This window comes from Gadus morhua, chromosome 20, assembly GCF_902167405.1.
Source record: "Gadus morhua chromosome 20, gadMor3.0, whole genome shotgun sequence".
Taxonomy (NCBI): Eukaryota; Metazoa; Chordata; class Actinopteri; order Gadiformes; family Gadidae; genus Gadus; species Gadus morhua.
The window spans coordinates 10,248,523-10,263,626 of record NC_044067.1 but is presented as its reverse complement, the minus strand read 5'-3'; the positions used below and the strand labels follow the sequence as shown (position 1 = coordinate 10,263,626).

The following is a 15,104-nucleotide window of genomic DNA, read 5'->3' as shown; positions in this document are numbered from 1 at the left end:
TTTATATTAAATGGTTGTATCAACTGAATCTTTTGTCACAAGTAAATCACAAAAATAATGATTGAGTAATTGTAAATCCCGAAATCGGATGGAATAACAGCACAGTAAAATATCCAAGCCTGTAGTTGGGTATCCTACCCCCTTAGAGTAAACACATGCTGCCTCATGCAAACTGAAACTGCTCATGTTTTTCAAGTATTACCTCAGCAGAAAACAATTCATTAATTGAAAGAATATTAATTTGGAAAGCATATTAAGGGGCTGGATTCCCAACAGAGACATCTCTTTTGTAATAATATAATCATAGCAAGACACTTTTGCTATTTATATTGTGAGATCGTATTCTGAAATCATTGTAGGCCGCGGTTAAGTCTATTAATGGGAAACACTGCCTATAAATAAACATCTCTGTGATATTTAATATGCACAATTTGGTCTGACGTGCGAGCCGACATTGCGAGAGCCGCTCATGTTGCGCACGCACCATCACGGCCCATGTTTTTCAGATGTGTCGCACTGGCTGCCGGGATTGCTCCGCCGCTACTGTGGACATGTCCGCCATGTTTTCCATGGCGCAGAGAGTAGACCAGACGACAAAAATAGCCATTATATCAGGTTAATCTCGACCAAAAATGGCTTTTCGTGCGACATTTCAAGCAAGTGAAAACCAATGAATTCTACTTTTGTGGAAACAGCCGTGTCCCTCCTGGATTTATACCGATATCTCTATCGTATTCTGGCGGGATTCACATTTCCTTCGGTGGCTCTGTGATTACGTTAGGCGCTAACAATGAGTAAATTATCGTTCCGAGCGCGAGCGCTAGACGCCGCCAAACCTCTCCCAGTCTACCGTAACAAAGATCTTCCAGACCTAAATGACTGCGTCTCGATCAACCGGGCAGTTCCACAAATGCCAACGGGCATGGAAAAAGAGGAAGAACTGGTAAGTGCTTTTTAAAAAGATAAACTTTGATGATGATCAGCCCCGCTGTGGAGTCAACGCAATTCACGAACAGATTACGTAGAGACTTGCGTACTCGCTATGCTCTACCGATGGCCGGGCCCTCGACTTTACGTGAACGACGTAAATCAAGTCGATTTTATACATTTTGCGTAGCGTTACTTGGATTTGGTCGCCTTTAGTGGGTGTGACGTCAGGTTTTCGGCGTAGTTCTCTTGGCGACTGGCGACGCAAGAGGCTGAACCAGCATGCTCTGCCTTGTGTTCCTTTCCGTTATGGTGCTAGCATCCAGGAAAAGACTGCTAAATGAATACTGCATATCAGTATACAGCTGGTTTCTAACGCAAACATTTGCCCCGACGTAAAACTTGGATCATCACCGTTAGAAGTCTTAACTCATGTAATTTATACAATTCAATGAGCTAGCTCCCATTTACCGTTCGCTATTGACAGTTGTCGTAAAACGTACCTTTTTTATATGTGGTCATTTAACTTTAGCCCTGTCACTCGTCTGATTAAACATTCAGCCATACACATCTGAAGTTAAATCAATGTGTATATAGCCCACTATCCCTAATTCAATAAAACTGTTTGCACTGTTAGTACTGTAACGACAGGTAGAAGTTAGGTCAAATACTAACTACGTGTTATCAGACCGGTTTCTATATTGGTATCAACCCAGCGTCCATGGCGAATAGCAGACCATCTGGCCGATTTCCTATAGATTTTTTCCTCTTTGGGTATAGTATTGTATTCTCTGTTAACCGGTTATTTTTGCATACACATGACATTATATTTCATGGCCCACCTATGCTATCAGTCAACACAATAGGCTTTTAACATCATATTATTCATTATACAGAGCATAGTCATAATATTATTTATCCTAGTATATTATTCATTAGGATACCTGTCAAACGAGTTAACATAGCACATCAAGGCTAAAGGATGCGTCTGCAGGTTATCTTCTCTCGTGTTGACATATCAAGACCATGATTTGATATTCCTGACGCTGGTACTTGTGGAAGACGACTGAACTATTTCTATGGAGTAGCCTATATATCTGTAAACTCTAACTGTAATATCATGTCTGTAAACTCCTGGCTGCCCTCCTCAGGAGCACCATCTGCAGAGGGCCATCTCAGCCCAGTCGGTGTTCCGGGAGAAGAAGGAACACATGGTGATCCCGGTGCCCGAGGCTGAGAGCAACATCACCTACTACGACCGCCTCTACAAAGGCGAACTCAAGGTTCCCAAACAGCTCATGCACATCCAGCGTGAGTACCAGCATGACCTCTTCCCAGGTTGTCATGGAACCACCCCTGGTGTGATGTAGGGTGCCGGCCGTTGTTTTATGCCCCTGTAACTCAACTCTTACTCCTTCTACTGAGACACTGTGGTCCATGCATTGTCTCTTTTGCATGCATCAAGCCGTTTGTTACAATCCAGAAAGTATTAGTTATTTTAAAGTGTAGATGGATTTGATTACCATATCCTTTCTGTCCATTAAATGGGCTACCGACCGAATGTGAAAGTCGGACGTAAACAAAGACTGGCATGCGGTCAAATCAAACTACCGGCTGTTCAAGAGGCAACTGTTTCACACCACACAAGTCAACAAACCAACTTTGACCAATTTCCTCATGGGATTCTTGTGTTAACAGTCCAGCCTTCAAACTAAAGGTGTTTTTTACTGCCTTATTGTGCCTTAGAGGGTGTCGTTTCGTTGCTCTCAACAGATGTTTGAGGAGGCAGCGTGTCTTTGAAACCAGGAAGGCTGTGTGTTCTTGCCAAAGGCTTGGATGATCATTTAATGCCAACTATTTGCCAATTAAAATATGCACTAGTTCAAGAGAAGCAGGGTTCCAGATGAACATTTTACCCTTGTGCCACTATGTTACTGACAGTAGCAAATGATTTGGTCATAAAACTTGGTGATTAAATACCTCCCTTTTGGAGGTATTTGATATGAAATCATAAAAAATAGCATATTTTTTACGGTAATAACAATGAAACAATTGATTTAATTTGTAGTAATATAATGTACTAGTCAACTAAAATCCAAGTGCTGCTGTTTAAAATACATGCATTTCAATAACTTGCATGAACAAAAAATAAATAAAACAACCTGGATAACCTATAAAAGAGTTTCCCAGAACACCCACTGTCTGCAGTTGGCCAAACCTTGTCATTTGGCCTTCAGGCTCTTTGTCCCTTCGTAACCAGGTGTTCACCTTTTCCCTTTCATTCAATCCCTCCGAACTAGGCCCCTCAATGCTGATCGTAATCAGATTTTCCACTGTGTCTGTCTTGAGAGATGTTTGACACCTGATTTGATCGTCTTTTGAGAAGAGACCCTCTTTCAAACACAGCCGAGGATACTCAGGACCAGCATTATGTGGACCAGGTGCAGGATGGTCATTAAAACAATAAATAAATCAAGTGGGCCCAAGTTGTGCTGGACAGAATTTCAATCACAAATTCTGGAAACCTGATAACACTGTGATCTTAATTATGAGAAACTGGACAGCTGTTGCACCGACCCCAACAGTAGTGGACAGGATTATAGAATTGTAAAGGGAAAGCCATTGGTTTCATAACATGACATTGTTTGCCCTTCCGCCGTGCAGCCCTTGGCCTTGACAATGAGGAGGCCGACTACGATATGGACTCTGAGGACGAGACCCTCCTCAACAGGCTCAACCGCAAGATGGAGATCAAGCCACTGCAGTTTGAGACCATGGTGGACCGACTGGAGAAGGCCAGCACCAACCAGGTACCCCTTGTGGTTCACTTCTTTATCTGTATTGGCACAATTCTCTCTCCCGGTGCATGGCATGCTGGCATGTCCCTGTATTCCGGTATTCCTCCACAACCCTCTAGGCGGGCTGTGTGTGGACTTTGTTTCCTGGCCACATTTCCTCTGACTCTTGCCCTCCGCCGATGTGTCGCGTAGCTTGTGTCACTCCCGGAGGCCAAGGTGCTGCTGAACGAGGACGACTACCTCCTCAAGTCGGTGTATGACTACTGGGTGAGGAAGAAGAAGAACTGCAGGGGGCCGTCGCTCATCCCGCTGATCAAGCTGGAGAAGCGGGACGGCTCCACCAACAGCGACGCCTATGTGGCCTTCCGCCGCCGGACGGAGAAGATGCAGACCAGGAAGGTGAGAAGCGGTGCATCGCCTCTGCCACGACCTTTGGGTTGGATAGAGAGCAAGAGTGGGTGAATGACGCACGTTTTTTGTCAACGGAAACTTCGGGGGTAGCAGATCCTACTGAATGTAGTTAATGACCTATTAATAGGACAATGAGTAGAAATCCCCCACCAACAGATTTCAACAGTTCTTGGGTACCGTCTCTTTTCCATTTAACTCTCTAGCGTCCCCCGCGGAATGCTCGTTTGCAAACGCCGTTTAGTGTCTGACGCCCTCTTCTGTTTGCGCCCAGAACCGCAAAAACGACGAGGCGTCTTACGAGAAGATGCTGAAACTGCGGCGGGAGTTCAGCCGTACGGTCACCATCCTGGAGATGATCAAGAGAAGGGAGAAGGCCAAGCGTGAGCTGCTCCACCTCACCCTGGAGGTGGTGGAGAAGAGGTGAGAGCCCTCCTGGGGTGGCTTTAAGGCTCCTCACGCCTACATGATGATTCCACTACAACATAATATGTACTCATCCATCTTACGTAATATAGCAATGTTTTTTGTGCGTGAATTAAGTTTTCTCTATAATCATTTTCATAATGTTGACCTGAAACCCATGACCAAATTGAACCGGTGAGATAACACAACATGGGTTGGACCCTATTTCAGTCGTCGTATTACACTTTTTGGTGTCTCTCTTAAGAGCAGAAGTGACCTCCTCACTGGCCTTAGTTTGGGCTCACCGCTGTGCATGTTTGCTTGCGATCCCAGGTACCAGCTGGGCGACTTCACCGGGGAGGTCCTCAGTGAGGTCACCGTTCCCCTGGCCGAGAAGCCGGCTTACATCGCTCCCGTGAGCCTGGCCAACGGCATGCGCCACAAAACAGAGCTGAAGATCAAGGTGCGTCCCGCCAGAATCCTCCATTTACACCCGTCGTCTGGGAATTCTGTGCAATGAAGCATACACTACGCATACACAACATGCCCTTATCTCTCCCCACCCCCGTAGACGTACAAGGCAGGTCTTCCCTACTACACTTCCGTGAAGGAGGAGCTTCCCTTCGACTTTGTCCGGCCGAAGAAGAAGTACACCAAGAGGGACAAGTTGAACCCGCCGCGCCGCCCTGGACGCCCCCCCAGCCTCTACACCGTCAACAAGGCCGACATCAAGCAGTACGACTTCCACAGCTCGGGCGAGGAGGACTTCCCAGCACCACTGGTGAGCACCGGGGCGCTCACCCAGCCCCGTGTGTGTGTGTGTGTGTGTGTGTGTGTGTGTGTGTGTGTGTGTGTGTGTGTGTGTGTGTGTGTGTGTGTGTGTGTGTGTGTGTGTGTGTGTGTGTGTGTGTGTGTGTGTGTGTGTGTGTGTGTGTGTGTTGCTTCAGTCCTTCTCCCCTTACTCCTGTTCCTTCTTACATTTATAGTGGTCTCAATCGTATATGTGTATGATGAATTACACCACAGTGTTTTTGGAATTGCATCTTCATGCACTGAGATGTCATGACAAACTAATACTATATACTGGAGATGAAGTACATACTTTTAACATTACATTGGACAAAAAGATTCTGTTACTCGATAACCATAATAAATAACAAGTAATGCAATACTAAAGTCTAACCCAGTCAAAGGGTTTACCTTTTAATTTGCAGTTATTATGCTTTCTTTCTTGCGTCCCTATTTGTCATCTTAACAACCCATCTCTGAATGCACCATATTAACCTCTAGAGAAATTGTCAGGCATATAAACATAAAAAGTAGAGATGTAAGTTGCCAAAAATCTTTTTATTTTGAAACCACACATGGGAAATGGCTCATGAAAAAAAATATTGGTTGTTTTTAATAGGTCTATTTAATTCGTATATTTTTTTGTGGCTACGTATTCCCGTGACAATGACTCGAACAAAACCACATGTGGCAGTAAGGGGCTGTTGCATGCGTGGCACGTTGTCGGCCATTGTCTGGCCCGACTCCATCGCATCACATCAGGGAGATGATTTGGGATATGATTAGATGCACCATGTGCAGCTAATCTCATGGCTTTTGTTGTGCTCACGCTCAAGACCATGCCCTGTGTCTCCTCCCTTCTCCCTCAGTCTCCGCCGTCGGAGCCCGACGAGGAGAACGATCCCGACGGAGTGTTCGCCTTCCGAAGGAAAGCTGGGTGCCAATATCTCTCGGTAAGCCTGGCCTGTTGGAGCCCTGTCTGGCTGGGTTTCTTAGCCGAACCCCTCTGATAAGAGGTTCGTCTCGGCAATGAATGCTGGCTGTGGAAAGACAAGGGTACCTCGACAGATGCCTTAATGCTCAATTTTGCAGTAAGAAGCTGCTAATGAGCTATTGCCTCCAAGGGTTTCTTTTCATTTCCGGCAATTGGGTTGGAGATTCAGCCTTGGATTCCGCCTTGCCTAGTGTTCAATTACAAGTGCCAAGTTCCATACTCCATTTGCACTGCCCACATCTGTTCAGTCCAACTGGAAATGTTTGAAAATACAGTGTGAAGCTTGTTGACATAGTACATAGTAGTATAGTACATAGTAGCATAGTACATAGTACATAGTACATATAATGCGTCCCATGTGTGTGTGCCTGTCCCATTTGACACTTTATACACATGAACCTCATAACTCCCTCATCAAAATTAGCCGTGGTAAGACGTCTGGCCGCCGACCTCATGTCGGTCCACTGACGGCCCGGGCCCTGCCTGTGTCGTCCCGTCGGGTGACGCCTCCCTCCCTTGTGCCCCCTCAGCCGTGTGCGGAGCTGAACCCGGGGCCCCTGTGGGAGCACCCAGAGCTGGCGGGGCTGGACGCCCTGCGCCACCGCCACTCCCTCACCGCCCTGTGTGTACCCCGCCGCTTCGTCGGCCTGGCGCGACGCAGGATGGGCCGCGGTGGCAGGTGGGCTCCCTATATTCCGTGTGTGTGTGTGTGTGTGTGTGTGTGTGTGTGTGTGTGTGTGTGTGTGTGTGTGTGTGTGTGTGTGTGTGTGTGTGTGTGTGTGTGTGTGTGTGTGTGTGTGTGTGTGTGTGTCACTCTTATCACACTTTGAGACGGATCCCTTTTCAGAGTCTTCTGTGTTGTCTAGGTGATGGCACGATAGGCAGAATGTATTTTGTTGTGTGATTTTTATATTGCCGCTGACTTTATTCATTATGTGTGATTCTAGAATTATTGTTGTGTTATAACGCACTCAAAACAACACGTCGCAGTCTAATCAGCCGGGGCTTCTTTTCCTATTGTTTTACCATCTGTGTTTCAGTCTAAATGCTGACTCCTGCAGTTGGTTTGGCCTTCTGCTATTGACTGACTTAAATCAATTTTGCATTTTATGGCGTGTGAGGGCTGTAGAGTGTGTGACTGCGTTCCAAGGCTGACGAGACGTGTGCCTATGTTGCATCAGGGTCGTCCTGGACCGGGCCTCCTCCGGCACTGACGCGGTGCTGAGGCAGCTGGACCCGGAGGTGGTCACTCAACCCGGCGCCACGGACTCTCCCGCCCCCCTACAGAGAGGTCCGGGTCAGCGCTGCGCACCGAGCACCTCCTTGTCTGAGATCCTGGACAACATCCAGGCGCTCAGGTGGCGCTGCTTCAGGCCACGCCCCTCTCAGGACCACAACCAGGCCAGCAAGACGAGCCGGCTCTCCACAGACTGCAGACTGGCCGCGCGCCTCTCGGCCTGCCCCAGGAACGGCATCGGTACGCCATAGCGATCCGCCCTTCCTTGACGTGAACGTCGTCCATAGATTCCTGGGCGCTCCGTAGTCCTGCTTTCCTATCGGTTGTCGTTAAGTTAACTTGCTGCAGACTTTTAGGTCACGCGATGCACAGTTTGGGAGCGATGCGCACAGTTCAGGCACGGCCGTTGCATTTATTGTGGCCGTTGGGCCATAACGTTGCTGTGGACGCACAGTTCGCACACTTAGAGCTTCACAATGTCAGAGGTGTGCGATACGCAACAAAACACTGTGCAAACAGCCGATAGGGATTTGAGGAAGGCCTTTTTGGTTTAGCCTGTGTAGTTTATGCATGGAGTCCATGAACACGATTTTCTGATGACTAGCATGCCCTGCCATGATGCCAGGCCCCTCATAGCTCCTTTGTACCGTCCAGGGGGCATCACAGAGGAGCAGTACCAGGACCACCAGCAGCAGCTGGCCCAGATGCAGAAGCAGCAGCTGGCCCAAACTTCCACTGCTCCCGTCAAGCATTCCTCACAGCCTGAGCTCAAAGTCACGCAGGTAGGACAATGCACACTCTTATCAAGTTTATCAAATAACTTCCAGGAAAACACGCATAGCATTTTATGATGGGTGTTTCGAGAAAATCAAGCTCTTGACTTATGCTGTTGCTTGGACAATAAATGTCCATTTGACTGCCTTGGTCTCATCCCCCCTGTGTTGTCTCTCTCGCTCTCTCGCTCTCTCTCTCTCTGCTCCTCTTGGTATTGCAGACCACTTGTTCCAACGATTGCACTTCAAAGACCCTAGACTCTGCCAGCGCCCACTTTGCTGCCTCGGCGGTGGTCAGTGCGCCCCCCCAGGGCCACGTCAACAACGAGAACAAGCCCCACAAGCCGAGTGTCAACGGTGTCCTCCATCCTCCAGGTAGGCTCAGCGGATGCTCTTTATCCCACAATATCATATTTGCTGTCGAGCCTTAAGCACAGCATTATCTCTAAAGGACTGATTGGCCTGGATGGCAAGCGGTTCATCACTCTGTGCCCTTTTTAGCCAATCAGAAACAGAATTTGTGACATGGTGTATGCAAAGCACACTTTGTGTTTGGATGCTCTTTAAACATCCGCCAACATTTGGCTGCAACGCACAACCTGGAGAGCACCTCACTGGCACCAGACACTGTATCAGACTAGGGCCACTCCCACCCGTAAAAGCGAGACCTGCAGTCGATCAGTTCGACCAGCAATGAGACGTAGACGACACTAACGCAGTCATGCACGGGTCCTCACAGGCACCACCAGACCTCCACACCCCACCACCACCCCCAGCACCAGTACCACCAGCATGGGCGGCGGCGGCGGCGGCAGCGGCACCACCACCACCACCTCCACCTCACACAGCGGCGGGCCCCGGGGCCTCGGGCGATCGTCTTCCTCCACCACGTCTTCCTCGCTGCAGTCTCTGCCCAACGCGCGCAGTCACGTCAGCGCCGTGTCGCCAGCCAACAGCCACCACAGCGCCCGCCCGTCCGCCCCCTCGCCGTCTGCCTTAAAGCTGGCCACCGCCGCCAGCGCGCTGGGTCGCGTGCCCAAGGTGCCGCCGGCCAGCACCGGCGGCACGTTGCCCAGGTAGACGGCCGCGCCATCTCCATCCACCGCTTTTATTTTCAGCAACCGCAGGCTCCACCTCAGGGATATAGTAAGCGGCTCCCAGTTTGCTTCATGCACCCTTTTTGTCTTTCTTTCTTTGTTGTTGTATACCGTTGCGTCACACAAGCAGGTGTTAAGACGTGCGCGAACGTAACTAGAGCCGCACCACAATGTGCGGTGAATAAAATTGATTGATTCTTTTTTTAAATATATATTTTGTGTAGGCTTTTGTCCAATGTTTGTGTCAGGCCATGGTTTTACAAGGCTGCAGTCATGAGCCTAACCCCTTCTCTTCTCACGTGTTGCAGGGAGAACCACGAGCCAGAGAGACTGAATGGAATATCAGAGACCACAGTGGCAATGGAGGTCACATAGCCCTCTCCACAGCCATCCACCCCCAACCTATCCCTCCCCAACACACCCCTGCGCGCCCACCCCCTTATTACTTTGCGCCATTGTCCTCTCGCCCAGACTCTGCTCAGACCAGTGAATGTGACTAACGGAGCCCCTACCCCTCCTCCCCATAATGAATGCAAGCCCCCCATCCACTATGAGTGGCAGTGGGGCGAACGGAGGCTGGTGGAGATTATACAAGGACCTATACAGAATCGAGCATATCAAAATATTTTAACCCATTTGTCAATATTATAAGTGTACATTTTGTAAATTGGAAGTATCACGGCTGTGTAAAATAGTATATTTGTATCATTAGTACGTTTCCGTTTTTTCCTTTTGTTACTTGAAGCAAATGAATTTGTCATCATGCTTTTGCACTTGACACACACACACACACACACACACACGCGCACACACACACACACACACACACACACACACACACACACACACACACACACACACACACACACACACACACACACACACACACACACACACACACACACACACACACACACACACACACACACACACGAGAAGTGAAAGAAAGAAATGCAAAAGCTAAGTGTTGGGATCATGGGTCCACTTATTTATTTTGCAATGTTTACATTTTGTATTTCACTCAAACCAATCAGCAGAGTCTCTGCCGAAGATGGGGAAAGATTGTCCTGCCAGCATATTCGGTTGCAAGCCTTTTTTTTTTTCCAAAGATGGGGGAAAATGAACGTGATACGATTTGGTTTCACAAATTGGAGATAGACTTTTTTTTTATTAAATAAGTGGCATTTTTTCCATTGAGAAAAAAATCTTTTCTGTCCCTTTTTGTTTGGTGGAACAGGAATTGTTTTTTTTAATTTTTAATAATTTGTTTCGCCTTTCATTCTGTATGTAGAAAAAACAACATCCCGTAGAATTCTAACCATTTTCTTCACCTAAACCTATTTATTTAAATCCTCTCTGGAAAAAAACCACAAACAAAAACAAATATATGCATCCTTGGAAAAAATGTTAATTGGGGAAACTTTTATAATATATTTGCCTTTTTTAAACGGGTAGGGACACAAGCCAATGAACACAGGAGTAGAGCGGCCTATTGGTAGAGCTTTTCAGATACTTGGGAAAGTGAGCGGGGATTAAACTCCTGAGTTGTCAAGCCATTGATTTTGCTTTTCACAAAATCAAAACGTTTCCCTCCTCTCCTTTTGATCAAGGGGCAAGTAACATGTTGAAACAATGTCTGATGGTCAGTGCCAGGCCTTTTCCCCATAGTGGTAGTGTAGTCAATGTAGTTAACCCTGTACAGATGTTGGACAAAAAGAAACCAAACACATTTGTATTTAAATGTGTAATGCTTAGATTCCATGCACTATGTCTTCAGACATAAGTTTTTCCTTGTTACTTGTTCTTGTGTGTTTCAGAAAAAAATGCTGGGAAATAAAAAAAAATACATCTATTCATTACGTCACTGCTGGTCGACTTTGTGTGATTTTTTTTTTGATTATTTTTGAACATTGATAAAAAATGTCATATTCATTCACCATTTTTATATTTCATTGTAATTTCCAGTTATAAACTGCAGGTGGAGCAGTAATTGATTCTGGCAGCAATAGAAGCTCAGCCATATCCATGGGAAGTGGTCTGAGATCCGTTATAGATCTCCGTTATTATCTGAATGTTTTTAGAAATGTTCCCTTACAAACGAATATTGAAATGACGTTCAGATGTTGGGTTACTGACCTTGAGCTGAAACGACAACACAACATGCATGGCTTGACCAACTAGCCTACACATCCAAGTGAACTACATCTCCCACCATTAATCTCTGTTGGGTTGCGGTCCATAACCACGTGATCCTCCAGCTTCTCGAGTGGACCTTGGTGGGATGGTGAGCGCATCCCTGGGAAACGGGTCTAGCTCCTGCGGTAGGAAGGATGGCACAAGCGGCGCACTTTGATGTTGAGACGAGCCGAGGATAAACGAGCGTACAAACTCGGGAACCTCGATACACAAATAAGCAAACCTGGTTTAACCAATTACGTTCTCACATTAGTTTTAGGTGGAAAAAGAAAAAAAACATAGTTTTTAATGGCTTGTTCGAACGGAGGGCGTCTGCTCGTGTTGTAGGCTTTCTGTAGGTGTAACCACGGCGGAATCCCGCAATCTGACGTCGCGTTTTCCCAAAGTGGGAACATTTTGGAACCAGGTGAAGCGGAGGTTTCGGGGTTTATTACTCAACATTTTCTGAACTTCACCCGAGGCGTCGACATGGGGGACTCGTCGGAGTGCGGCGTTAAAGTGATGTGCCGATTCAGACCACTCAACGACTCTGAACTCTCCAGGGGAGACAAATATATCCCCAAATTTAAGGGGGAGGATACTGTTGTTATTACGGTGAGTGGATGAGGTTTGTTGTCTTTCTACAAAACCATAACATTCACACACGTGTCCGTACGTCTATGACATGGTAGGCCTGCATGGATGTCTCATAAGAGATAATGCCTTCTGTGGAGTTGTCTGGGCTTCACGTTGGCTGAGATGAAAGACGCCTTGTTGTGATATGTTAAACAAATATAGATTATAAAATATATGAAAGTCTTTGTTGTTCTTGGGTCTGTGATGCCCAATCTCGTAGGCCATCCTTACATCCAATTACCTTTTTCTGGGTTTATTGCCCCCTTTCTGTCTGTTGGATATTTAGATTTGCGGTAGGTCTACCACATCCTCAAAATGTCAATAATCGAAGAGATCAAACAGAATCCTCCAACGAAAATGAAGTTAAGCTAGTTAAGAGTCTGACAATTCTCATTATCAACGTAGTGGTATCTAATTACATGATCTCTTCATCTGCCAGACGACAAAGAGCTGCTAATCAACAAGGTCTCTGTTTCCTCCTTCCCCTCTCAATAGTATTACTGGAAATTCTGTCCTAACTGGTATTACTGGAATGATGCATATAGACTCAACTGCAGAGGTAGCAAAATGTAAGGTATATGCATACCATAGATTGCATATTATGACTAATTATTAGGATGACATAATTTTCTTGGGATTACTAAGCACAATATTATATGATGCAGCCTAGTCAGCCAACAATGAAATGAGACAAATCAACAACCTGAATAGTTTGCTAGATATTTAATAGGGTATTTTTGACTAATTCTAGTTTTAATTTATTTATAAGTTTCATTTAATTTCTATTGTGTCTTGCTTGTATTCCTCCTGAATAACAAAATACTAAGTTCTTACCACCTCACCTTAGTGATTAAAATGCCAACAAATGTGTAAATGCACATAATTTAGAAATTACAGTTGCATTCCTTGATTGAGCAGGCTGGACATAGCCAATTGGTTTTCCGATCTCTATACGAAAGCATATGTCTTGTTTGGAATCATAATTCATATCTTTGTTAAAGCCAGGTTAATAGCCTTATTCCCTCATCCCCAGGAAGCAAAAAAAAAAAACTCCTTTGTGTGTTTTCAAGCAAAACAGCAACGGAGATGATTAAAATGTACGCCCGCTTCATTCAGCTTGAACAGAGGCCATTACAGTGTTGGCACTGTCTTTTTGATGTCTAAATTCATGAGTGGAATCTCCCAAATTGCCAGGGTCGCTAAAGCAGAAGGGAACTTCTGAAGGCAGGCGGATATGAAGAAGGATGTGGGGTAGAGGGGCCTGAGTCTAGCCAGCGTGAATAGGTATCCTCCCTATCAGCCAGAGGATGGAGGAGAGGAGGGGGGGGGGGGGGAAATATAAAGGTATTCACCATTGAATCAAAAGGAGCTATATATATTAGCTATTATATTAATAATAGTACAGGATGCACTCATGACATTTCCTCCCTGCTGATATTGATTCAGTCCTATAAGCTTCATGTGACTGAACAGTCCAATGTATTGATTTAAATGGAATTTATACTGACCTTTTGTTTTGAAGGGACGTATGGGAACCTATAGAGAAAATGGTATAGCGAAAATACATGACATATATAGTATTTGGTAAGGCTGTTGCTATTGTAACCTTATATAGGAGATATTCCCCAACACCTTAGTTATATTATTATTATTATTAAGCCACCATTTGAGAGCCAGTCGCAGACAAGCATATTTATAGGCACCACTACGCTTCCTCCTTCTCCACCTTCTCCTCCTAGTGCTGGTTGTCCTGGCAACCAGCTGCATCCTGGTCTCTCTGAGGAACCCTGGAGCACAGAGGTCACAGATTAGGCTGCCTAAATAATGTTAAAAAAAAAAAGATTTAGTATTAGGTGTATAGATGTATCTGTTCGATCATCATAATAAATAATAACATTACAATGGAAGCAGTATTTCAGAAACTTGATGTTATTTCAATAACGGTGTTATTTCCAAGTTCAAAGGGGATGGATTTTGAATATATTGGTTCAAATGCTGGGGGTCTACAACTGTCTATTCCTTAAAATGAATTTCTTACTATTATTCTAAATATTTGCTTAGCCGGATTATGACATACTATATAAATTTGGAAAAAATGCATGAGGAAATGTCACGTTTTTATAACCCACACATATTTGACTGTTGAACACTTTAAAATCCCTAGAAGCTCATACTTTGCAATGTGCTATAACACAGTATACTGTTAGCTCTCAGTCCCTTCATCTCTCTCTATGGGAGTCTCACAGAACAGCTCCCTAGTTAAAAAACCCATAGAGAACATGTTAAATAACCACATCTAAACTACAGTATATCCTGTATCATACTGAGCACCACCTGACGGTTTACCAACAGTATAGTTTGTGTCCATATGCTCAGGTGTGTGCAGTACTTAGCTGTACAGAGATGAAGTAGAGAGGCTCTATTTAATTCTCAAAAAATGTGAGTATATGAAAGTCATCATAAAGGCAAATGCTCTGCACAATGACTTCACCAAAACGTGTTGTTTTCCCTAATCTCTTGGAGGCTTTTAATAGATATTCACAAATGGATTTTTTTGCAGCGGGACCTTGTATGCACACACACACAGCTCATTATGAGAAGACATCCACGGGCTGTTTTATTGCAAACTGCAGCGTAACAAAATTGTTGTTATTATTAGCTACTGAATAATGAATGGTTACCCGCGGTAACCCAGTCTTTGTTTAAACATGTATGGTGCTGGTGATGATTGGAGGAGGGTGAGGGGCGATGGTGGTGATGATGAAGACATATGGGTTCTTGGGGAGGGGTGATGGGTAGTGTGAATTAAATGTATGAAATGGGAAGTGCCTAGCAGTCTTTCTAAGTCATAAAATGTGTATTATA

The 15,104-nt window shown here is 45.5% G+C and overlaps 2 protein-coding genes across 3 annotated transcripts in view; both read left to right on the top strand.

Annotated features, from left to right (window-relative positions):
• The first annotated feature begins 512 nt into the window (after positions 1–512).
• Positions 513–11,292, top strand: epc2 (enhancer of polycomb homolog 2 (Drosophila)). Of its 2 annotated transcripts, none has more exons than XR_003974104.1 (14): positions 513–943; positions 2,079–2,238; positions 3,592–3,737; positions 3,918–4,124; positions 4,408–4,556; positions 4,872–5,001; positions 5,110–5,319; positions 6,197–6,280; positions 6,852–7,000; positions 7,503–7,798; positions 8,213–8,340; positions 8,553–8,706; positions 9,071–9,477; positions 9,737–11,292. XR_003974104.1 is itself a non-coding variant. In XM_030342576.1 (14 exons), the coding sequence occupies exons 1-14, from the start codon at positions 791–793 to the stop codon at positions 9,801–9,803; spliced, it is 2,370 nt and encodes a 789-aa protein (XP_030198436.1). In that variant the 5' UTR covers positions 513–790; the 3' UTR covers positions 9,804–11,292. The 2 variants fall into 2 exon arrangements, 1 of the variants encoding a protein (XP_030198436.1); XM_030342576.1 differs by having other exon boundaries at positions 9,071–9,407.
• A 422-nt stretch (positions 11,293–11,714) lies between these two features.
• The window catches only part of kif5c (kinesin family member 5C), a 25,923-nt gene continuing 22,533 nt past the window's right edge, over positions 11,715–15,104 (top strand). The window contains exon 1 of the mRNA XM_030344191.1: positions 11,715–12,218. Within this exon, the coding sequence (XP_030200051.1) occupies positions 12,093–12,218 (126 nt within the window). The 5' untranslated portion in view covers positions 11,715–12,092. The remainder of the gene's footprint in view (positions 12,219–15,104) is intronic.

Bases quoted from the DNA above. Each gene is read 5' to 3' on its own strand.
- epc2 (XM_030342576.1), top strand. From the start codon at position 791: ATGAGTAAATTATCGTTCCGAGCGCGAGCGCTAGACGCCGCCAAACCT. The intron at 2,239-3,591 runs GTGAGTACCAGC...TCCGCCGTGCAG, and splicing joins ACAGCTCATGCACATCCAGC to CCCTTGGCCTTGACAATGAG. The intron at 3,738-3,917 runs GTACCCCTTGTG...TGTGTCGCGTAG, and splicing joins AGAAGGCCAGCACCAACCAG to CTTGTGTCACTCCCGGAGGC.